The 26365-nt window shown below is 33.4% G+C and overlaps 1 protein-coding gene across 3 annotated transcripts in view; it reads left to right on the forward strand.

The window, feature by feature from the left end:
- Window positions 1-26365, forward strand: part of LOC135215394 (neural-cadherin-like) — a 1007823-nt gene that overhangs the window by 805953 nt on the left and 175505 nt on the right. The window contains exon 1 of one of the 3 annotated variants that reach the window (XM_064249989.1): window positions 14254-14728. The exons of the other annotated variants lie outside the window; for them this stretch is intronic. Within the exon in view, the coding sequence (XP_064106059.1) occupies window positions 14686-14728 (43 nt within the window). The 5' untranslated portion in view covers window positions 14254-14685. Of the gene's footprint in view, window positions 1-14253; window positions 14729-26365 lie in introns of those variants that run through there. 3 annotated transcript variants of the gene reach the window in all.

The raw sequence follows: 26365 nt of genomic DNA on the forward strand, positions 1-26365 counted from the left end.
TGTGAATTGAATAAAACACAATGAAAATCATATTATCAAGATTTAGTCTTAAGTTTAAAAAAATGTACCTCGTAATCATCTGTATATTTCTAAAGTAAAAGAATGATTATAAGCATCTAAATTAAGTTTTGGAAATTCCTTTCATAAATATATTTTAATAGGCAACATTTAAAAACCACAGCATCAACACTATGAAAGGTTTTCTGTTTACATATTCATCTCACGCGCGCACACACACACACACACACAGATATATATATATATATATATATATATATATATATATATATATATATATATATATATATATATATATATATATATATACCTCTATATCACTGTACGTCCTGAATTCTTGGGTCCGTGATTCGAGCCCTTGAGCCGACGATATTTCTTATCAACTAAAAAATTCCCCTTCGGTTAACATATATGACAATATGTTAATTCCGAGGTAGAGCGAATTGGATATGAAAGGACATTTGTAGCTTAATGCGTGTACATGAATCACGGTGATGTGATCAAATTCATATATATATAGATATATATGTGTGTGTGTTGGCTAGATGTATGGATGTGTATACATATTTATGAAAAGAGTTCCATAATCTTCTCTTAAAAAGCTGTTGCTATGGTTATGTGGACTGTCTGTTGTCAAAGACGCTGGTAATTACATCCCAGTAGTGAGAACCTCACTACTGCTAACGGTTCGTTGTTAAACTGATTTATTTATTTCTAATATTAAATCTCCAACGTTAAAACAACCTCCTTTTGTTTTATAGTAATAGTGGATTTCGGCCCTCACAAGTGTTCCATTTGCTTATTTTTCTTAATTTGTCTCAATATTTTTCCTCTGGTCTGTATTTTCTCTGATGTCTCAGTTTTATCTTTACTACTTATGTTTTCATGCTTTTTTTTGCGCCTTTCTTAGCCTTAAACATTGTCTTTTCCCTTGCTTTCATCCAGATTTTTTCTTTTAATCCTTCTTCTACTTGTAGTTTTAAGGGGACGTTCATTTTCAGCTTTGTGTAGACCACAAAACATTCTTATTATTTGATGCACTGTTTTGAATATCATCCTGAAACTTCGATTGCATACAAGATACGAGCAATTAGATTCTAAAATTATGAAAAAAAAGTGAATTTCCATTCCGTCCGGAGAAAGATATCATCCGTACAACTACTACGGCGAATTCAAACAAATTGGGAGCACCATGGTGGCGTGGTCGGTATGGTGTTTGCGTGCCACCTCCGTGGCCGCGAGTTCGATTCTCGGGCATTCCATTCAGGTATGAGAGACGTGTATTTTTGGTGATAGAAGTTCACTCTCGACGTGGTTCGGAAGTCACGCAAAGCCGTTGGTCCCGTTGCTGGATAACCACTGGTTCCATGCAACGTAAAAACACCATAAAGACAATACATTTGGCAAAATCCTGTTTCCGTTTAGATCTGTAGCAGAGACAATCCTTTTCTTAAATTTGAGGCAGAGTGAATACGATCCACCTGAAACTAACAAACAAAAACAAAAATCAAACAAATTGGAGGTGATGTGATAGGCGTGAAGGAAGGAAAAATTGAAAGCTATCAGCGACATCGTAAAGAAAAATAGTTTTATATCTGTTCAGTGTAAAACCTACGCAGAAAACTGCATCGGATTTTTACGGAAAGGAGAAGAAATAACACTTGACAGATGCGCTCTCCATCCGAATTTTTCTTTTACAAGAATATTTCTGCATAATACGGCCATTTTGAAAAATTCATTTGTCTAAAGCTTTGAATTTATGACGGCCGCGTGTCATAACCTTCCATTTATTCATGAAACAGAAATAGTTCTCTGTCAGATTCTAGGAGTCCCTGTTTATAGCAGTGTTATCTCTCTCTCTCTCTCTCTTTCTCTCTCTCTCAAATTCTAGGAATCTTTGTTTATAGCCATGTCATATTCTCTCTCTATCTCTCTCTCTCTCTCTCAAATTCTAGGGGTCCTTGTTTATAGCAATGTTAGTCTCTCTCTCTCTCTCAAATTCTAGGAATCTTTGTTTATAGCAATGTTATATTCTCTCTCTCTCTCTCTCTCTCTCTCTCTCTCTCTCTCTCTCTCTCTCTCTCTCTCAAATTCTAGGGGTCCTTGTTCATAGCAATGTTAGTCTCTCTCTCTCTCTCTCTCTCTCTCTCTCTCTCTCTCTCTCTCTCTCTCTCTCTCAAATTCTAGGAATCTTTGTTTATAGCAATGTTATATTCTCTCTCTCTCTCTCTCTCTCTCTCTCTCTCTCTCTCTCTCTCTCTCTCTCTCAAATTCTAGGGTCCTTGTTTATAGCAATGTTAGTCTCTCTCTCTCTCTCTCTCTCTCTCTCTCTCTCTCTCTCTCTCTCTCTCTCTCAAATTCTAGGAATCCTTGTTTATAGCACTGTTATTTCTCTCTCTCTCTCTCTCTCTCTCTCTCTCTCTCTCTCTCTCTCTCGATAAATCAAGGCAAGTCTGATCTTAAATATTGTGAAATACCATTTTTTTCTCAAAGTAATCTTTCGTTTCAAATAAATGTGCGACATTTGTGAAAGATATGACGAAATTAGATAAATGAACAAACAATTAACCTAAAACCCGTCCGTATTATATCTCTCTTAATCACAATATTTTTATTGTGCCTTATCTCATTTCTATTTAACAATGCGATGATTGATGTTAAACCAACTAGCACTGTTGCTCAAAGACGCGATATCTTTTGATAAGATTCTTCGCCTTCCATTCAGTGCACGGCGATATATATATATATATATATATATATATATATATATAATATATATATATATATATATATCTGAATGCTTTTGGGTACATCAGCATCACTTTTGGAAGAGTTTTCAGTTACCGACATATTTCTGAATAAGCGAGGTTTATTCAGACTTGTTGGCAGGCACGAATGATGATAACTCGTGCAACTGATGATTCAGTTTTAACCTCAAGGTCTTTTTTTTATGGCTATTAAAGTTATTTACGTCATTGCTGGAGTTATTTTTTTTTTCTTCCTTTTAAGCTGGCGTCTAACGTATCCCACAAAATGAACTTAATAACCGTTGCCGAAACTTTGACAAAATAAGCCACCCGTGAGACAGCAAGGCTTTGCTTTTTGGTCCTTTGTTCGTTATAGATTAAGCCAGCTTTGTGCTGGGCACGGGCTCTTGCTCTAGGGGAGCTCGTAATATGTGTGTGTATATATATATATGATATATATATATATATATAATATATATATATATATATATACTATATATACTGTGATCCGACCTCCAGCTTGCACGGGACGCGTGCAAAATTTTCCCCTCACGCCTACATTGTAAACATTATATTCATAATGTAAATTAAAACAAGCTCAAATCTACGGTCAAATAGAGCCTTGTTTCACCAATGAAAATTAAAGTAGATACGCTATATTTTATTAGAATTACTTTTTCGTGCCGTTAATATGCACATTACTCTTTTTTTACATTTTCATTATAGTAAATAAATCATAGATATCCTGTCCTAAAATTCCTGTATCTTTAACTCAACGCGAAACACCTTTTGCGGAACTATTATAGGCTCAGCCATAGACCTTTCCTACCCCTCCAACAAGAGCAACAGCAATTCATGCCAACTGAAAGGTAACCATCTGGAGTGGCTGCCATAATATGAATTATTCATTTCCTTCAACATTCGTTCAGCCTTTCTTGAGGTATCCAGCAGACTCTCGCATTTAAACACTCAGAGACATAAACATTGATGACATCTAACCTTTTTATATCAAAATTTTGTAGACGAATCTTAGGGAAGCTGTGCAGTTCATAATTCACTTAGGATTTACAACTTCCATAAGAAAGAGTCAGTTTATAATTGTTGCCTAAATACATGGTATTTTATACAAAGAATATTTTTACCTTAAAATGGAATTTTTAGCTCATACAAAAAAATATGACATGGAATTGCGCTATTCGAATAACATTTAGAAGCAGCCACAAATGAATTCTTGAAGAAATATTAATTCCGTTGATTAATTTTAAGCACGATATCTCTGTGCACCTGCTTGTTTTTTTTATTTTTTTTATTTTTTTTCTCTCCAATCCAATCGATCCAGCCTTTTATAATCACAACACAGAGGGGGACGAAAACGAATATATTTCTCTCTGGCGAAAACGAATATATTTCTCTTGGGCGAAAACGAATATATTTCTCTTGGGCAAAAACGAATATATTTCTCTCGGTATTCAGCAGAAAACAAATAATAAAATAAAATAATGTTTTAGATCATTATTTGTCTAAAGGCGGAATTATTGGAGAAGCTAACAGAACAATCCTATTAAAAAATAAAATAAAAAACATTGTTAGGTCAAAATCAAAGCTTTATTTCCTTTGAACGTGTTCTAACCACGTTTTCGTTTTTCTTGTTTTTCTGAGTATTTTTCTGGGATTTTCGTTTATATATTTTGGGATTTTTCCTCGTGGATGGATTTTTTTCAAAACCAGTTGTTTCGTAAATTTGTCTGCGCTATTTTTTGTTTATTTTTTTGTTTTTTACAAATTATTTCGAAATGTTGAAATAGCTGCAAATACATTGAATTAATTTTTTTTATGAACTGATTCTTTAATGTCGGAGAATATCTTGTGAATTAATTCAAATGCTACAGACTGTGGGATAAGACCGTTTTGCTAATAAATTTATAAATTTATGATAATTCCTTCAGGATCTTTCATAACAAAGAATGAGTGAAAGAGGTATTGAAACTGAAAGAAATTATTTATCTTTAGTGTCACTATGTTGAGGTAGATTGGTTTTCGTCTCTATTATTATTATTATTATTATTTTTTTTTTTTTTTTTTTTTTTTTTTTTTTTTGTTTTTTTTTTTTTTTTTTTTTTTTTTTTTTTTTTTTTTTGGCTCTATCACAGTCCTCCAATTCGACTGGGTGGTATTTATAGTGTAGGGTTCCGGGTTGCATACCTGCCTCCTTAGGAGTCCAATCACTTTTCTTACTATGTGTGCCGTTTCTAGGATCACACTCTTCTGCATGAGTCCTGGAGCTAATTCAGATTCTAGTTTTTTCTAGATTCCTTTTCAGGGATCTTGGGATCGTGCCTAGTGCTCCTATGATTATGGGTACGATTTCCACTGGCATATCCCATATCCTTCTTATTTCTATTTTCAGATCTTGATACTTATCCATTTTTTCCCTCTCTGTCTCTTCAACTCTGGTATCCCATGGTATTGCGACATCAATGAGTGATCTTTCTTCTTGACTTTGTCATTAACGTCACGTCTGGTCTGTTTGCAGACCCCAAAGTAAAAAAAATAAAAACCCTGCTAAATTAAAAATAATATGATTTAAATAAAATTAAAATTCCCTGCTGAAAATACAATAATTAAAAAAAATAAAGGAAAAAGGTATCTTTTTTAAAAAAAAAAAATACCCGAATCCGAAAAAAAACCATTCCCTATCCCTAACAACAATGATACCTATTATAGCCCCCCTTAAACCCCTCCCTATATATTAGAAAAACTTTCCCTAAAAAATAACATTCTTTTGCCTGACCCCCTAATCGTTTTCTATCACTCCTTCAGGTTGGTGCTCGTACCACTTATTACTGCAAGGTAGCTGATGTTTCTTGCACAGGCTCCAGTGGAGGGCTTTTGCCACTGAATCATGCCTCTTTTGTACTGGTTCTGTGCAAGTGCCGGGCATTCACTTGCTATGTGGTTTATGGTTTCATTTTTCGTATTGCACTTCCTACATATGGGAGACATGTTATTTCCGTCTATCGTTCTTTGAACATATCTGGTTCTTTGGGCCTGATCTTGTGCCGCTGTTATCATTCCTTCAGTTTCCTTCTTTAGCTCTCCCCTCTGTAGCCATTGCCCAATTGTCATCGCTGGCTAGTTCTTTAGTTTGTCTCATGTATTGTCCGTGCATTGGTTTGTTGTGCCAGTCCTCTGTTCTTTTCTGTCTTTCTCCTGTCTCTGTATATTTCTGGGTCTTCGTCTACTTTTATTAGTCTTCTTCCATGCACTCTTTAGCCACTCGTCTTCACTGGTTTTCAGATATTGCCCCAGTGCTCTGTTTTCGATGTTGACGCAGTCCTCTATACTTAGTAGTCCTCTCCCTCCTTCCTTTCGTGTTATGTATAGTCCTGTCTGTATTTGCTCTTGGGTGTAGTGCTTTGTGTATTGTCATATGTTTCCTGGTTTTCTGATCTATGCTGCGGAGTTCTGCCTTCGTCCATTCCACTATTCTGCGCTGTATCTGATTACTGGGCACTTGCCCATGTGTTTTATGGCTTTTATCATATTTCCGGGCGTTTGAGTTTTGACTTGAGTACCGCCTTGAGTCTCTGCATATATTCTTTCCTGATCGTGTCCTTCATCTCTTGGTGTTTTATATCTCCTCCTTCCATTATTCCCAGGTATTTGTATCCTGTCTCATCTATGTGTTTGATGTTGCTCCCATCTGGTAGCTTTATCCCTCCAGTTGTCGTTACTTTGCCTTTTTTGTATGTTGACTAAGGCGCATTTTTCTATTCCAAACTCCATTCTGATGTCCCCAGATACAATCCTTACAGTCCTGGATTAGGGTATCTATTTCCTTGATGCTCTTACCATACAGCTTGATGTCGTCCATGAACATCAGATGGTTGATTCTGTTGCCTCTTTTCTTGAGTTGGTACCCAGCACCATCTCTGTAGTACTTTTGTCATGGGAATCATTGGCTACTACGAAGAGTAGTGGGGACAGTGAGTCGCCCTGGAAGATCCCTCTCCTGATATTAACCTCTGCTAGTCTTATTCCAGAGCTTGTAAGTATTGTATTCCAGTTGCGCATTGTATTTTTGCGGAAGCTGATGGTATTTTCCTCTGCCCATATATTTTTCAGGCATTCTATTAGCCATGTGTGTGGTATCATGTCGAAGGCTTTCTTATAGTCTATCCATGCCATGCTTAGGTTGGTTTTCCTTTTCCTTCTCCTACTGTTCTTCATTACCATTATTATTATTATTATTATTATTATTATTATTATTATTATTATTATTATTATTATTATTATTATTATCCTTTTCGACTGGGTGGTTTTTATACTGTGGGATTCCGGGTTACATCCTGCTTCCTTAGGAGCCCATCACTTTTCTCTCTGTGTTGCGCTGTTTCTAGTAGCACACTCTTCTGCTTGAATCCTGGAGATTATTCCGGTATCTAGATTTGCCAGGTTCCTTTTCGGGAATCTTGTGATCGTGCCTAGTGTTCCTATGATTATGGGTACAATTTCTACTTGCATATCCCATATCCTTCTTATTTTAAGTTTTATAAAGAGAAAAAATTGATTTATTATTATTATTTTTATTTGGAAGGAGACCCTCTTTCAAACAAGTCTTATTGAAAGATATTGCTGCGTCAGCTGCATTCAACTTGTAAATAGTCTTCTCTATTTTTCTAATAATAGTTTTCTGTCTGCTACTACAACTGGCGAGTATTGCGCCGATATTACTCATCAGGAGGAGTCAATTTCAGAGATAATGCTTACAAGTTTATTTATTTGTCACAGTAAATGAACAAATAGACCAAAATATAACTCGATCTAGTGGCCAACTGCCGTGATCATGCTCGGGTGATACCGAGAGAAACGTTTGGCCACGAGATCGAATTATATTTTGATCTATTTGTTCATTTACTGTGACAAATAAATAAATTTATAAGCATTATATCTGAAATTGACTCCTCCTGATGAGTAATATCGGCGCAATACTCGTCAGTTGTAGTAGCAGAGAGAAAGCTATTATTCGAAAAATAAAGAAGACTATTTACAAGTTGAATGCAGCTGGTGTAGCAATATCTTTCAATAAGACTTATTATTATTATTATTATTATTATTATTATTATTATTATTATTATTGTTGTTGTTATTATTATTATTATTATTATTATTATTATTATTATTATTATTATTATTATTATTATTATTAGGTATCGCGTATTCCCATAATTATGTGCTCAAATTATTAGGACATATACGAGACTTGAAATTCCTAATTCGAATGGCCACAAAAGTGGAAAGCATCGCCAAAAACTATTATATTACTTCCCCTAATTATTATCAATTCTCTATTATATGTTTCCTCAAACCTTTTGCTGTAACATGCAAAATGGCATATTAAGTAACCTATGCAAATTTAGATTTTCTACAAAAATATACGAAGATTCTTAAAATAAGTTTACCAGATGGAAAAGGTGACTTACGTGGCCACGGGTTTTCTTGGAACATTTCAAAAAAGAATTTTTATAATATATATATATACATATATATATATATATATACGTATATATATATATATAGATATATATATATATATATGTATATATATATATATCTATATATATATATATATATATATATATATATATATATATATATATATATATATATATATATATATAATATATATATGACGCAATCTAATATCATTAGACAGCTAGCAGATATCAAGTGTAGTTAATGCTGGTAAGCTGATTACATTATTTATGTTAAGAAAGACGTTGCTTTTATTATGATTGCGTCCTACAATATGCTCCATCTGTGCGCTAACGGTAACACCGTCGTGAATCTATAATAATGTGTGGAATTTGATAGAAGAATTACGATCAGTTGCGCCATAGTCAGCTCCTTGGAGACGCAGCTCTTGGAACTCAGCCAAGTATTAAAATTTGCTAGCTAATCCAAACTAGATCAAACTGGGCATGACCTAAGGTTTCAGAGCAGTGGCTTGATTCTTTATCCCCACCATTTTAGCTTATTCTGGTAGTAGCCTGCCAACTACTTTGTTGTTTTTGTTCTTGTTAGGGGGATAGGAAAGTTCTATGGAAAAAGGCCTTAAAAACGTCTTCGAAAAATGTTTCGTGTTGAGTTAAAGATACAGGAGTTTTTAGGATAGGATACTTTTTTTTTCGAAAAGTAACAAATAATTTTTTTTTTAATTAAAAGATTTTTTTTTCGAAAGGTAACGAATAATTTTTTTCTAAGTTAAACAAATTTTTCTAGCAAAAGTAAAAAGATTTTTTTTTTTTTCGAAAAGTATCAAATAATTTTTTTTCGAAGAGTTAACAAACAATTTTTTTCTCTGGAAAAAGTATAAGAAAAAATTAAAATTTTCTCGAAAAGTAACAAATATATTTTTCCGCAGTTAACAATTAATTTTTCTGGAAAAGTAGAAACAAAAATTTATTTTCGAAGTTAATAATTTTTTCTGAAAAGTGAAAATAGAATTTTTCTCTAAACTAACAAATCCTTTTTTTTCGAATAAATAATTTTTCTGAAAAGTAAAAAATATTTGTTTCGAAAAGTAACAGAATTTTTGGGGGAAAAGTAGAAAAAAAAATATTTCGAAAGTATAAAAAAAAAAATATTGTTTTTCGGAAAGCAAAATATATATATATATATATATATATATATATATATATATAGATATATATATATATATATATATATATATATATAGACAAGCCTTTATTTGTATTTTGATAAAGGAACACTTTCGATAGTGATATTCTATGTTCTATAAATATTACCTGCCAATTCCTGTTTTATGTCTGTATTGAGAGAGAGAGAGAGAGAGAGAGAGAGAGAGAGAGGGGTTATATTTCAGTTTTAATTCAATATTACTTTAACAAAGAAACTTGAAGCTGTCATTGACAACATCGGTAATGGAGTTGAATGAAATGATATCTTGGCAAACCTTATCTCTAATTTATTATAGATGTTCTAGTGTTTTCATTTCACTTTTAATAAACTTCTCACATTGTTTCGTTATTCATCAGAATGGAACTGGTTGTAAAAGATGCAGTGTTTTTGTATTTCCTTTCAGAAATTGAAGATATAAGAACAGATTGCAAAAGATTGTGTTTGCGTTTCGTTTCAGAAATTGAAGATATAAATAGTGATAGAAGTGAACTGCACACTAGCTGGTTGAGTGATTCTTTGAAATTAACATTTGAAAAATTAAGTTACGAGTGACGTTATGAACAGATTTCAATAAGACTTATTATTATTATTATTATTATTATTATTATTATTATTATTATTATTATTATTATTATTATTATTATTATTGTTTGTAATTATTATTATTATTATTATTATTATTATTATTATTATTATTATTATTTATTATTATTATTATTATTATTATTATTATTAGGTATCGCGTATTCCCATAATTATGTGCTCAAATTATTAGGACATATACGAGACTTAAAATTCCTAATTCGAAAGGCCACAAAAGTGGAAAGCATCGCCAAAAACTATTATATTACTTCCCCTAATTATTATCAATTCTCTATTATATGTTTCTCAAACCTTTCGCTGTAACATGCAAAATGACATATTAAGTAACCTATGCAAATTTAGATTTTCTACAAAAATATACGAAGATTCTTAAATAAGTTTACCAGATGGAAAAGGTGACTTACGTTGGCCACGGGTTTTCTTGGAACATTTCAAAAAAGAATTTTATAATATATATATATACTATATATATATATATATATATATATATATATATAGGGTATGTATATATATATATATATATATAATATATATATATATGTATATATATATATATATATATATATATATATATATATATATATATATATTATATATATATATGACGCAATCTAATATCATTAGACAGCTCAGGCAGATATCAGTGTAGTTAATGCTGGTAAGCTGATTACATTATTTATGTTAAGAAAGACGTGCTTTTATTATGATTGCGTCCTACAATATGCTCCATCTATGCGCTAACGGTAACACCGTCGTGAAATCTAGTAATAATGTGTGGAATTTGATAGATGAATTACGATCAGTTGCGCCATAGTCAGCTCCTTGGACGCAGCAAGTATTAAAATTTCTAGCTAATCCAAACTAGATCAAACTGGGCATGACCTAAGGTTTCAGAGCAGTGGCTTGATTCTTTATCCCCACCATTTTAGCTTATTCTGGTAGTAAGCCTGCCAACTACTTTGTTGTTTTTGTTCTTGTTAGGGGGATAGGAAAAAGTTTCTATGGAAAAAGCCTAAAAACGTCTGAAAAATGTTTCGTGTTGAGGTTAAAGATACAGGAGTTTTAGGATAGGATATTTTTTTTCGAAAAGTAACAAATAATTTTTTTTAATTAAAAGATTTTTTTTCGAAAGGTAACGAATAATTTTTTTTCTAAGTTAACAAATTTTTCTAGAAAAGTAAAAAGATTTTTTTTTTTCGAAAAGTATCAAATAATTTTTTTCGAAGAGTTAACAAATAATTTTTTCTGGAAAAGTATAATTTCTCGAAAAGTAACAAATATTTTTTTCCGCAGTTAACAATTAATTTTTCTGGAAAAGTAGAAACAAAAATTTATTTTCGAAGTTAAATAATTTTTCTGAAAAAGTGAAAATAGAATTTTTCTCTAAACTAACAAATCCTTTTTTTCGAATAAATAATTTTTCTGAAAAAGTAAAAATATTTGTTTCGAAAAGTAACAGAATTTTGGGGGGAAAAGTAGAAAAAAAAAATATTTCGAAAAGTATAAAAATATTGTTTTTTGGAAAGCAAAATATATATATATATATATATATATATATATATATATATATATATATATATATATATATATATATATAGACAAGCCTTTATTTGTATTTTGATAAAGGAACACTTTCGAGTTGATATTCTATGTTCTATAAATATACCTGCTAATTCCTGTTTTATGTCTGTATTGAGAGAGAGAGAGAGAGAGAGAGAGAGAGAGAGAGAGAGAGAGAGAGAGAGTGGTTATATTCAGTTTTAATTCAATATTACTTTAACAAAGAAACTTGAAGCTGTCATTGACAACATCGGTAATGGAGTTGAATGAAATGATATCTTGGCAAACCTTATCTCTAATTTATTATAGATGTTCTAGTGTTTTCATTTCACTTTTAATAAACTTCTCACATTGTTTCGTTATTCATCAGAATGGAACTGGTTGTAAAAGATGCAGTGTTTGTATTTCCTTTCAGAAATTGAAGATATAAGAACAGATTGCAAAAGATTGTGTTTGCGTTTCGTTTCAGAAATTGAAGATATAAATAGTGGTAGAAGTGAACTGCACACTAGCTGGTTGAGTGATTCTTTGAAATTAACATTTGAAAAATTAAGTTACGATGTGACGTTATGACAGATTTCAATAAGACTTATTATTATTATTATTATTATTATTATTATTATTATTATTATTATTATTATTATTATTATTATTATTATTATTATTATTATTATTGTTGTTGTAATTATTATTATTATTATTATTATTATTATTATTATTATTATTATTATTTTATTATTATTATTATTATTATTAGGTATCGCGTATTCCCATAATTATGTGCTCAAATTATTAGGACATATACGAGACTTAAAATTCCTAATTCGAAACAAGGCCACAAAAGTGGAAAGCATCGCCAAAACTATTATATTACTTCCCCTAATTATTATCAATTCTCTATTATATGTTTCCTCAAACCTTTCGCTGTAACATGCAAAATGACATATTAAGTAACCTATGCAAATTTAGATTTTCTACAAAAATATACGAAGATTCTTAAAATAAGTTTACCAGATGGAAAAGGTGACTTACGTTGGGCCCACACGGGTTTTTTCTTGGAACATTTCAAAAAAGATATATATATATATATATATATATATATATATATATATATATATATATATATATATATATATATATATATATATATATGACGCAATATAATATCATTGGACAGCTAGGCAGACATCAGTGTAGTTAATGCTGTTAAGCTGATTACATTATTTATGTTAAGAAAGACGTTGCTTTTATTATGATTGCGTCCTACAATATGCTCCATCTGTGCGCTAACGGTAACACCGTCGTGAAATCTAGTAATAATGTGTGGAATTTGATAGAAGAATTACGATCAGTTGCGCCATAGTCAGCTCCTTGGACGCAGCAAGTATTAAAATTTCTAGCTAATCCAAACTAGATCAAACTGGGCATGACCTAAGGTTTCAGAGCAGTGGCTTGATTCTTTATCCCCACCATTTTAGCTTATTCTGGTAGTAAGCCTGCCAACTACTTTGTTGTTTTTGTTCTTGTTAGGGGGATAGGAAAGTTCTATGGAAAAGCCTAAAAACGTCTGAAAAATGTTTCGTGTTGAGTTAAAGATACAGGAGTTTTAGGATAGGATATTTTTTTTCGAAAAGTAAACAATAAATTTTTTTTGAATTTTTTTTAATTAAAGATTTTTTTTCGAAAGGTAACGAATAATTTTTTTTCTAAGTTAACAAATTTTCTAGAAAAGTAAAAGATTTTTTTTTTTTTCGAAAAGTATCAAATAATTTTTTTTCGAAGAGTTAACAAATTAACTAAATGGAAAAGTATAAGAAAAAATTTCTCGAAAAGTAACAAATATTTTTTTCCGCAGTTAACAATTAATTTTTCTGGAAAAGTAGAAACAAAAATTTATTTTCGAAGTTAAATAATTTTTCTGAAAAAGTGAAAAATATCATTTTTCTCTAAACTAACAAATCATTTTTTTCGAATAAATCTGAAAAAGTAAAAAAATATTTGTTTCGAAAAGTAACAGAATTTCTGGGGGAAAAGTAGAAAAAAAATATTTCGAAAAGTATAAAAATATTGTTTTTCGGAAAGCAAAATATATGTGTATATATATATATATATATATATATATATATATATATATATATTATTATATATATATACTAATATATATATAGACAAGCCTTTATTGTATTTTGATAAAGGAACACTTTCGAGTTGATATTCTATGTTCTATAAATATACCTGCCAATTCTTGTTTTATGTCTGTATTGAGAGAGAGAGAGAGAGAGAGAGAGAGACGAGAGAGAGAAGAGAGAGAGAGAGAGAGAGAGAGAGAGTGGTTATATTCAGTTTTAATTCAATATTACTTTAACAAAGAAACTTGAAGCTGTCATTGACAACATCGGTAATGGAGTTGAATGAAATGATATCTTGGCAAACCTTATCTCTAATTTATTATAGATGTTCTAGTGTTTTCATTTCACTTTTAATAAACTTCTCACATTGTTTCGTTATTCATCAGAATGGAACTGGTTGTAAAAGATGCAGTGTTTGTATTTCCTTTCAGAAATTGAAGATATAAGAACAGATTGCAAAAGATTGTGTTTGCGTTTCGTTTCAGAAATTGAAGATATAAATAGTGATAGAAGTGAACTGCACACTAGCTGGTTGAGTGATTATTTGAAATTAACATTTGAAGAATTAAGTTACGATGTGACGTTATGACAGATTCGTATGGGGAGTGATAAGATATATATATCCCTGAGATAAATAGATTTACCTTAAGGAAAATGGCTCGTTTTTGGTAACTGATAACTGGGTCTCGGTGTTAAGAAAAAAAGTTACCTGTCGCTGATATCTGTGAAAGGAAAGATAGACACTTGACCTAGACACAGACGAAAAGAAAATCGTCTCCTTTGACGTTTTCATAGAAAGAGAAGCGGAAATACATATAATACTTAAAACGGTAGAAAAGAGAGCTTCATTCCATTTAGTTTGCGAACGGTTTTTATTTTCTTCCATCCACTCTATCGGGTTTATTTTTTAAGTCTACCGAAGGAAGATGGATACCATCCTGCGAATAATCACCAACAGTACCTTGTTGGGTAAGTATACATTACGAAGTCGCTATTCTTTCAGGTTCATGTTTATTTGTAGATGACCCTTTAGTTTGGTTACCTATTTTTTGGTTATGCGAGTTCGTGTATAATTTAAACATTTAAAAACCCTTTACAAAGCTTTTAAATTATACACGAACTCGAAACATTTTTTTATTATTGTGGACCTCTTAGAACATTACAAATACTCTCGCGATAGAGAGCTTTTCCCAACTAAAGATAGCTTGATGTTATTATAACTAAGGCAACTGTTGCATCATTACCGTTGTATTATGATGGTCTTTAAGGAGCTCGATCGCAGATATGCATGATGTAAGTTGTAACTACTAATTTTAAGGATTACTATATCTTTTATTCCATTATGACTCAGTTTAATATACATTTCTGTCCATAAAATATTTGTATTTTAAACTTCCATCGACGAACACAAACAACTTAGTGAATGACGCTTTTAGCTTTATGATTAGACATTATGTTTCCTACAGTAAAGGAGATCATAGCTGATTGTATTTCCAGCCTGAAGCTCTGGTTATCATCTTAAATTACAGAAAAATGAAAAAAAATAGTTTACCTTTCAGATATATGGCAGGCATTTGGTCTAGAAGTTTCTTGTAGTACAATTTTACCGATTTTGTAAGTGGAAATCACTGAAGAAATAAATGGGAATTTTTGGGTTTAATTGTTGTCAAGTCTTTCGATAAGGTATATCATAGATGGTTACATTCAAGCATAGGAAAAGGATAATGGTATTATACCATTATGGTTATGCCTTCCTTTGGATAATTCCAATTTTAATTTTTATGCAAGTGGACGTACTGTACTCTTGAGATGGGTATGTTCTAGAACTTATAAGAAACCTCGTTTCTTATGTGGTGTGACAAGACCTTTACCAAAAAAATTAATTTCTTGTATAACACCTACAGTTCTACTGTTCTGTCTTAAACAAATGATGTTATTGGTATTAATGCGTGATATATAATAAAGATTGTCCATTGTAAATATGTAGTGTTTTTTTTATTAGAAAATGTAACTATCTAGGTACAAGGAAGAGTCCGTGTAAAATATATGTGTATGTATTTAAAATACATTGAAGAGGTGAATAATACAAACTCGTGTTCATGTGATAAGGTAACGAAGTTAATTTATTGTGTGATTATCCCTCAATTTATTTAAAAATATATATATATATATATATATATATATATATATATATATATATATATATATATATAATGTATATATTATATATATATATATATATATTATATATATATATGATATATATCAGGGAAACATAAATATAAGTGAAATTGTTTGTCTGGTATTCATCTGACAAAAAAGTTTGCTCCTACGACGAACAAATTAAATTCGCGAGATCAAATTAAGACCAGAGCTTCGGAATGACTAATGTTCCTGCGCAGGATGCGAGGAGGGGAAATTAGCGAGCTGGTACAAGTAAATTATTATTATTATTATTATTATTATTATTATTATTATTAATGCCAGATGAGAAGAAGCGAAATCTAGAGTGTGACGTAAAGACAACAAACGTCTTTGGGCTTTGACAGATTAGGAGAGCTTCCGTGAAAATATTGAAGGTGTAAAGCAAGCCTCCGTTATTAAAAATCCCTCAGGGTGGTAGTACCGTCAGTGCACCTCATACGGTGCACTGTAGGCATTACTGAAGGTTCTCTGCAGCGTGCCTTCGGCCCTTAGCTGCAACCCTTTTCGTTCCTTTGACTGTACCTCCTTTCATATTCTCTTCCATCTTTACTTTCCACCCTCTCCTAACAATTGCTTTGAGGATTTCCTCCTGTTACACCTTTCAAGCCTTTTACTGCCAATTTCCCTCTCAGCGCTGATTGACCTCAAAGGTCCCAGTGCTTGGCCTTTGGCCTAAATTCTATATTTAATTCAATGCAGTGCCTTTCAGACGGAATGTGGTAAATGAACAACCGATTATTCCAGATCATATATTTTGTTTATTAATATGAAGGAAAGAATATAATGAAGGAAGAAGTTAATATATCCATCTGGGTTATCTGAAAGAATCTGGCTATTATAATGAGATATGATTGTAGAGTATTTAGTAAAGATTTTAGTCATATTTAGTTTATAAAGCATATATTTTTATATATAAAAGTCTGATCATTATTTGTTTTTTTATTGGTTTTATCTATCGTCATTCTTCATTTTCTTATCATTCACTTATTCGTTATTAAAATTATTCATTTATATATTTTATCTTCATTAGGGCGCTGAGTAATCCTGGTGGATTCCTGCGCTTTGTCCTCAAGACCTAAATTTCATAATCAGTCAATCAATCAATAGAGCAAAGTAAATGGTATAAAAAGCACATAGTTCAAAGATGTTTTATGAAAATCTAATAACACGGATGGTTTAGAACAATGCTCAGTTATGGCTAAATCCATAATTACTCAGTTTGACTGACAATATAATATCCTAATATTGTTAGCGTTCAAAACGATGTAGCCACATGAAACTGAGTGATGGCAGTCTCGTTTACGATAACGCGAAGTTCACCGGTCCCGAAGTTATGTGAGTGGACACATTTGCATCAATTCATCATAATTTATCAAACCATTCTAATCAAAACCAGTTACAGATGATGTGGACTGATAACCTACAAATCCGTTTTCCAATGACGGTGATTAATCTGTTTTTTTTTTTTTTTTTTTTTTTTTTTTTTTTATATTTAAAGGATAATATATTACCACCAGTGCAAACGCTCCGTTCAGACTAACTACAGAATATGTCACGAGTCTATATATACGTCCTTTTGTCTCTGCTAAAAATTCGGAGTCGGTGTCTGCAGAGCGTCGATATTCAGAACAATAAATGTTTTCATACACATTCATGTTGAATTAACAGAAGTTTCCCATTGTTAGAATTTTATGCTTTATAGTTAAATGTTGAACTCTATTACCAAGAGAGAGGAGAGAGAGAGAGAGAGAGAGAGAGAGAGAGAGGTGTGTGTGTGTGTGTGTGTGGGGGGGGGGGGGGTGGAGTCAATAAGTAAACAAATAAAAAAAATGCGTCGAAGTTTCTTCGTCGCAATCGAGTTTTCTGTACATCTGCTACAGCTTATAATCAAGGCCCATCGTAAATAGATTTATCTCTCGGTGGTCTCAGTATAATGTTTAATGAGCCGCGTCCTTTGAAACTTTAACCACGGCTTATATCGTTGCCAGACTTACGATTATGGCTAGCTTTAACCTTCAATAAAATAATAACTACTGAGGCTAGGGGGCTGTAGTTTGGTATGTTTGATGATTAGAGGGTGGATGATCTGCATACCAATTTGAGGCCGTCTAGCCTCAGTAGATTTGAAGATCTGACGGCGGACAGGAAAAAGTGCTGACGGACAGACGGACAGATCCAGCACAATAGTTTTCTTTTACAGAAAACTAAAATTAACAGAATTCAGAACAGCAGTGAAACATTCACTTACCACTTTCATTGACATACAAACCCCGCCCTTTGCAAGAAATGCGCCAGACCCACTATTGTGACTCAGGTAAACAAACAAAAATTACAGCTCAAGCATCACTTAACTCCAAGAGATGGCGCTGACATCCTATTCCTATACCACCCTCCCTGGATCCTACTTCTCAAAGGGGCCCAAAGTGACTCTTCGCCTTCAAATGCGGACCAATAATGAGGTCGCGATTCTCCGCAAACACCAGACTATTCCAGGGAGAGAGGTGAATGCAGAAAGTCAGAGTAAAAGATGCAAAGCCGACTGATGAGGACACAGACTCCCGCGTCGATGCTTGAAGCGGTTTTTTTTTTTTTTTTCTCGAGAGTCGCTGGAAACCGAGGAGAGTAGTGAAAGAGAGAATGACGCAAGAGGAACGCTTCGGGGTATCGTGGAATTTTAAGACTCTTTGTGGAACGAGCTGTTTGTAGAGCTTACGGAGAGAGAGGAAATTAAACAGTTTTGAAGATTTTCTCGCGAAACTGCTGCTGATGATGTGATCACGATTGAGAGGGAGTGTTACTGTGTTGATATTACAATTAATTAACCGACTGAGGTGTTGAGGGTTTATCTGGATGAAGAGCGGCTTTCGAAGGAATGGGTGGAAGGAATAATTGCATCTTTCAGATAAAAGGGGGAAGGTGCCTGATGCGAATTAACCAGATAAAAGGCCGTAACATTTCTTATTATATCTCGTAAGGTGGATTGGAGAATTTTAAAATATGGAGAATTTTAAAGTATATCTCGTAAGTTGCACTGGAGAATTTTAAAGTATGCAGAATTTTAAAGTATATCTCGTTAGGTGGATTGGAGAATTTTAAAGCATGGAAAATTTTAAACTATATCTCGTAAGGTGCATTGGAGAATTTTAAAGTATGGAGAGAGTTTTAAAGTATATCTCGTAAGGTGCATTGGAGAATTTTAAAGTATTATCTCGTAAGGTGGATTGGAGAATTTTAAAGTATTATCTCGTAAGGTGGATTGGAGAATTTTAGAGTATTATCTCGTAAGGTGGATTGGAGAATACCAACCAGAAGAACTAATAGAGGAAAAGCAACTTGGGTTTGGACAAAATAGAAGGTACATCGACCAAGTTAAAGGTTGCATGCATAGACAAAGTAAACATCTTTTGATAATTGATAATGCTACGATTGAGAATTTAATGGCTTTCAAAGGCTATGGTGAAATTTCCATGATGAAAACAAAGTTAAGTTTAAGGTTTAATGCCGAGTGAGTGACAGGTTCGGTGCATAAAGTTTCAGACTTACGATTGAGCGGATGTTTAACGATAATGAATAAAGTAGCTATTGAAAATGTTTAAGGAAAGGACATTTATTTAGTGGCTTTTGGATAAGGAATATATAAGGATATATAAGGAATAATGTGCACAGAAGTAGTTGGCTCTGTTAATAACATAATTAGTTAGTGATTGGCCGTTGATAAGCCAATCAGGGGGCTGGAAACTCTCAGTCTCTCTCGAGAGTCCACCTTCTCCTGAGGGATACGTCTTCCAGGAGAAGTGGAACACACTTCCTGCCTATGTGAACTCTCGAGAGAGACTGAGAGTTTCCAGAAAACGGTGATTGGCTTATCAACAGCCAACCAGGAGCGTCGTAATGGACTGGCCTAGATGTCAAATGCACGGTTGATATGAATTTATTATAGTGAAAGTGTTTGAAAATGTCGGTTGGAGGAGAAAGTCGAGACCGGTTGCTGACATTGGTTAATTACCATATGTATAGGAGGTTATATTTGATTAATTGAAGGACAATAGCGGATTGGAAGTATGTGTGAATAGCAACTAAAGCAACTCGTCAACTTAGTCTGTATGCTTTCCGACATTTGATTTTTTTTTAATTCCCCATATCTGTTTTACCTTCTCTTTAATTTGTTATATATCCCATGGCCCCATGAATAGCATTTTCATTTTATTTTCCTCTTTTCTTTTATAATTCACCATGTCTGTTTTACCTTCCCTTTAATTTGTTATGTATCCTGTGCCCTCATGAACGGCATTTTCATTTTATTTTCCTCTTTTTTTTTATAATTCCCTATATCTGTTTTACCTTCTCTTTAATTTGTTATGTATCCTATGCTCCCATGAACGGCATTTTCATTTTATTTTCCTATGCGCTATAATTCGTTTTTGGCATCTGTGGGGATAAAGTTGGTTTAACCGCTCAGTATCTGTGGATTACCGTTTCACATCGATGAGAGAAATTTGGCCAACTTCATTATCCCCAACTTTGCAATACACAATTACAGAGTTAAATCCTTCCATTTGTTTGTATGGTGTTTTTACGTTGCTTGGAACCAGCTGTTATTCAGCAACGGGGCCAACAGCTTGAACGAACCACGTCGACAGTGAACTTCTGTCACCAGAAATACACATCCCTGAGCCCTCAGTGGAATGCCTGAGAATTGACCACGCCACTGAGGCGCTTCGAATCATTCGAGCACAGTCATAAATGTGTGTGTGGCAGTGTTTCCGTATGTTGTAGGATTCACGAACAGGACAGAAAATTCAATAAACGATCGTTAACCTATTCCAGATCATGCGATGAGACCTTATAAAAATGCAGTTCCATACCTCTCCTGCCTTCCAGTGTTTTGAATTGTTTACTCCATCATGCACTCGGTCTGTCTGCATGTATGTATGTATGTTTGTGTTTGTTTACTTGTTTGCACTGCTACCATTCTCATACTCCCTATTCGCGTATGCGTGTGGGCCGGTATGTCGAACCAATTTCATTATGTCAATTATGCTGACTTTTTTCGCCCGGTAGAGAAATATGAGATTCTGGGAACAAAAAAAATACCCATTTATGGAATTTGGTTGCCTTTTATCCAACCAAAGCAAATATGATGCTATACCAAAGTATAAACGACAGGTTGCATCAGGGTAAAGAACTGAAAACAAATATCTATGGCTAAATACTAACGCACATACAAGCGGGGATGGAGAGAGCGCGAGAGGGGTTTTGTTCTCAAACGTTACAAGCTTTTCAAAATATGCATTAGTATGATTCCCTATCAGTTGATATTACATTTGTCTCGCTTCGAAATACCTTTTATAGACGTTTTGCATTACCGCCATGATTATGACAGGCGAAGAAATTACTGTAGGCGAAGGAATTATAAATGTTATTTTTTTTATCCTAAGATTATATCAAGCAAATCTGACAAACGTCTTAGAGTATATTCAGACTCCTCTATATATTCTTTTATGTTTATCGTGTTAATAGCCTCTGTTCGATTGACTTCTCTGGGGTAAGTTTTCTGAATTCCTGGGCTACTCTCGGTTGTATTAATTCATAAATCTTTGAATTATCAGATTTCTAACGTATTTCAAAATGTCATCCTTGACTGGTAATGACGAGCGAAAAGCGCAGCTGGAATCGAGAATTCCCGAGATATGACCTTTGCGAATTCATTGAGAGACGCAACTTGGTCATTAAGGACTTGATTCGCCTTTATGACTTCATCTAAAAAACATGCATATAATTGATGCGGTGTGAGACAGTAACCCTTATTTAATTAAAGGTTTGCTTCTGGCGCGTTGCCTGCTGTCCGCTTTCTTATACTTATTAAATGAGTGATGATAAGCAATTCCTAGTGTTATTACACCCTCAGTTCACATTCCTTTATTTATTTTTTTTCTAGATTTCTCTGTTCCCATCCATGAAGTTCATTTGCATACCTGATTGTCTTCCCGGTATCTCTAATTTCCTTTCAAGTAACTATTCACGCGCCAATTTCCTTAATAATCTTGATTATTCTTTCGCTTGCAGCTGATATACCACATCAATGATTGTTTATTAATATCCTCTTAAGATACAATTTGCCCGTCTTCATTCCAAAGTTCTTTGTTACTCGCTATTGCATTGATTGCAATTATATCATGTTATTGGAGTGGCCGAGTTCGCAGTAGTATCGTATCGCATCTTTGTGTCATAGATTTGAGGGGGGCACTGATAAGATTGGCTTTTATCTTACGAGTAATTGGAGTCTGCGATGCAGAGCAGGATAGTAAGATCGATTCGGTCATATCGAAACCTCCATTGTGACTGGAATACTGAGCATATACGAGATTAAAAAAAGAAAAGAAAAAAAATGCATTTCGAAGATCCACAGCAATTTTGACAAATTTAGGTAAAATTTGGCGAAAATCCTCCTTGGCAACTTTGAGAACCATATATATATATATATATATATTATATATATATATATATATATATATATATATATATATATATATATATATATATACACACATATATATATATATATATATATATATAATATATATATATATATATATATATATATATATATATATATAGTATATATATATATATATATATATATATATATATATATATATATATATATATATATATATATATATATAGCTCCCGCAGAGTTCCGAATCGGCGTCATTGTGGTGTTATGAGAGACACGCAAAAGCCTTAACATCTAAAAAAAAGTTTTTAAGTGGAATATAGAATTTAGTCCAAAGGCCAAGCACTGGGACCCATGAGGTCATTCAGCGCTGAAGGGGAATTTGAGAGTAGGAAGGCTTTAAAGATGTAATAGGAGGAAAACCTCAAAGAAGTTGCGCTAAGAGGTAAGTGTTGGGAGAGGGTCGATAGCAAGATGGAAGCGAGAGAATATGAAAGGAGGTGCAGTAAAAGGTGAAAGGGGTTGCAGCTTGGGGCCGAAGGAACGCTGCAAAGAACCTTTATGTAATGCCTACAGCAGACCGCATGAGGGGAAGAAGATGTTTGAAAACATGAATATGCGTATGGAAGAAGTAACATGAAGTCAGTATGGCAAATGAAATGATCACTTTTCAAAATGTCATAAGAGCGAACGAGTGTGTGCTTCGTAATGGCCTTTGTTCATTTCCTGTCATTTCATTTCATTACCTTTCATTTCATTTCCCACTCGTGGCATGATAAGCTGCGGGCGGAAAGATTCACTTGAAATACCTTGCATGTATTATTATTAGCGTAGGAAGCGGCGCCATATCACTCGAGAACACAATGACCCAAGGAAGGAAAAGTGGAAAGAGGAAGCTTCTCGGGTCATTCACAGGTGAGGAAGATTGATTGCAGCAAGTGAGCATTAAAGCTTGCTAGAGTCTCTTTGTCATGATAATGTTATTAGTCGCCCCGTCATCTCCACGTGCCGATTTCAAAGGGGACAAAAATGTCACGAAATGATAGCTAAAGTGAAATTGACAAGTCGAGTTTGTTCATTTTTTCTGGAAAAAATATAACTGCATACGCTGCGTGTATATGTATACATCGAGCTACAAATGTCCTTTGATATCTAATTCGCTTTACCTCGGTGGCGTTGTGGTTTAAGCTTCATTGTGCGTCCTGAATTTGTTGGGTTCGATGGTTCGTGCCCGTGAGCCGACAAATTTCTTATCGACTAAAAAATTCCCCTTCGGTTAACATATATGAAAATATATTAATTCCGAGGCAGAGCGAATTAGATATTAAAGGACATATGTAGCTCGATGTATGTATATGAATCACGGTAATGTGATATGATCTATATATATATATATATATATATATATATATATATATATATATATATATATATATATATATATATATATAGATATATATATTTTATTTTTTCTATTTTTTTCTTTTTGCTATTCTCCACCACGTATTACTTCAAACTCTCGAAAAGGACCGAAAAATAAGTAGGTTTTGGTATAAAAAAAAAAAATGCCATAATGAGCAATTTCCATAGTACTGTGAACCAAGTTCGCAGACTTGTTAAGTTTTTCATTCAGTAACTCTTGTGATACTTATACATTAAGAGGATCAACTTTTCCTTGATGGACTTAGAAGGAAAAATACGGGAAGACTTTTGTTTTTCTTTTTTAAAGAACAATACAATCCCGAAAATATTAGTTCTTTGTCAGACGTCACTGTTTGCATAATTTGTATAAATATCTCACATATCCGCAAACACATATTATAGTTTATAAAATGTGGGACTGTCTATAAAAATGTCCTGACCCCCGCCCCCCCCCCTTTTTTTTTTATCTTAGAAGGGACCGTGCTGTCATAAGGTTGGATTCATATGAACCAACTAACACTTGTATTCGTACAAGTAGACTTGAAGGGGAAATTCACAGAGTTGGAGTTTTGATACAGTTTGTTCGACTCATACAAGCATCATGAAATGGGTGCATGATGTAATATACAGAAAGTAACGTGTTAATGTGACTATCAGCTGTGATGATGAATGATCACGATAAAATGAAAATAATATCTGAAAGCAGCATCACTTGCAACACCCAATACCCAAAGTAATTGGTCTTATTCAGGTTGGTCGAACAAGTGTTAGTATATTTACCTTTTATTTGAAATAAATGAGCGCAACTAGAAATAGTCAATTATTATAACGCTTAGAAGGCTAGTTACATGTTATTGTTATTTTTGAGGCATAGGTTGACTAGACGTGACCCCAGTACTTTTAACTATAATCTATATGGTTACCTGACAAAAAAAACAAAAAAACATTTACTTAATTCCAAAGGCGAGTAATGGAAGGTACTAGACATTTAACTCTTAATAAGTAACTTGTTTTGCCTTTTTGTGACATTTGTTTACTTATTAATGGAGTAAAGCTTTCAAAACCAAAAAATTATAGTCATGCAATAAATTACGGGAATTTTGAAAAGTGATTACGAGAGCTCTGGCGTTTTTTCTGATATCACTTTCTTAGTTTAACCGGACCACTGAGCTGATTAACAGCTCTCTTAGGGCTGGGCCGAAGAGTTAGATTTTTATTTACGTTGCCAGGAATCAATTGATTACTTTAGCCACGGGACCTATAGCTTATTTTGGGATCCGAACCACATTGTATCGAGAAATGAATTTCTAAACACATGTACCTCTGCTTCTTCGTTTGCTGCATCAGGGAGCGAACTCGGGCTACCTGGTTAGTAAGCGAGTAAACAACCGACTCGTCACAGGCGAAAACACCTGTAACGAGTTTACTGTACCTTCTTTCATATTCTCTTTCTTCCATCTTACTTTCCTCAACCCTCTCCTAACACTTCATTCATGATGCAACTGTTTTGAGGTTTTCCTCCTGTTACACCTTTCAAACCTTTTACTGTCGATTCTCATTTCAGCGCTGAATGACCTTATCATAGGTCCCAGTGCTTGGCTTTAGGCCTAAATTTTATATTCAAGTCTACTCAACACCTGTGACGAGTATTGCGAGGAGTGATCCCAAGTACTGAAATAAATGGTTAGAAGGTCGTAGCAACGGTTATTTTTCCCTTCATCTCGACAGATTGCTCGCGCAATACATTTTCTTGCGTTTCCACAGGCAGGTTCTTGGCGAAGATTGCAAAAGACAAATGTCCTTCCTCAGTTGGATGATTCCTTTCATCCTTTCGCCTTTAAGGCTTCGAAATCATTTCCTTGTGTGCTTGAAAAAAAAAAAAAAAAAAACTCTTCCCTGCCCAATACCCTGCACAATGGGTTGGTGCCTGACGACCAAAAGAACAACGTCTTAATGCCTATTGGATTTTTTTTAGCTTGTTCTTTTCATCTTGTAGAGTTACAAAGAGTTACAAGGCTCAGGATGTCTCAAAGACTTGTTAGTCCATCCTAAGAGGAGACATCGTGTGCTCCCTTACCTGTAGGAGCAGGTTTTACTGTGCATTCATAGTGTCCAAATGATTTTGTCTAGCTTTCTTTTAAACTCTTCTACACTGTTGCTGTTTACGACTTCTGGTGGCAGTTTATTCCACGTGTCACATATCTCGTATGTAAAGAAGTTCCCATAGTGGGATGTGTTATATCTCTTCAGTTCTAGTTTCCATCCATCATATCTTGTCTGGATTTTGTTTAATGTAAATAGGTTACTGTCTACTTTTTTTATGCCTTTCAGTATTTTAAATGTTTTTATTAGTTGTCCTCGCAATCGTCGTGTTTCTAAGCCATACATGTTCAGGCTCTCTAGTCGTATTCGGTAACCTGTTTGCCTGAGAGAGAGAGAGAGAGAGAGAGAGAGAGAGTCTTCTGTTTTTTGTATGGCAGCCGCCGAAATTCTCAGATTTCAAACGAGTCTTTACTTTGGAT

The sequence above is a fragment of the Macrobrachium nipponense genome, chromosome 5 (assembly GCF_015104395.2).
Source record: "Macrobrachium nipponense isolate FS-2020 chromosome 5, ASM1510439v2, whole genome shotgun sequence".
Classification (NCBI taxonomy): domain Eukaryota; kingdom Metazoa; phylum Arthropoda; class Malacostraca; order Decapoda; family Palaemonidae; genus Macrobrachium; species Macrobrachium nipponense.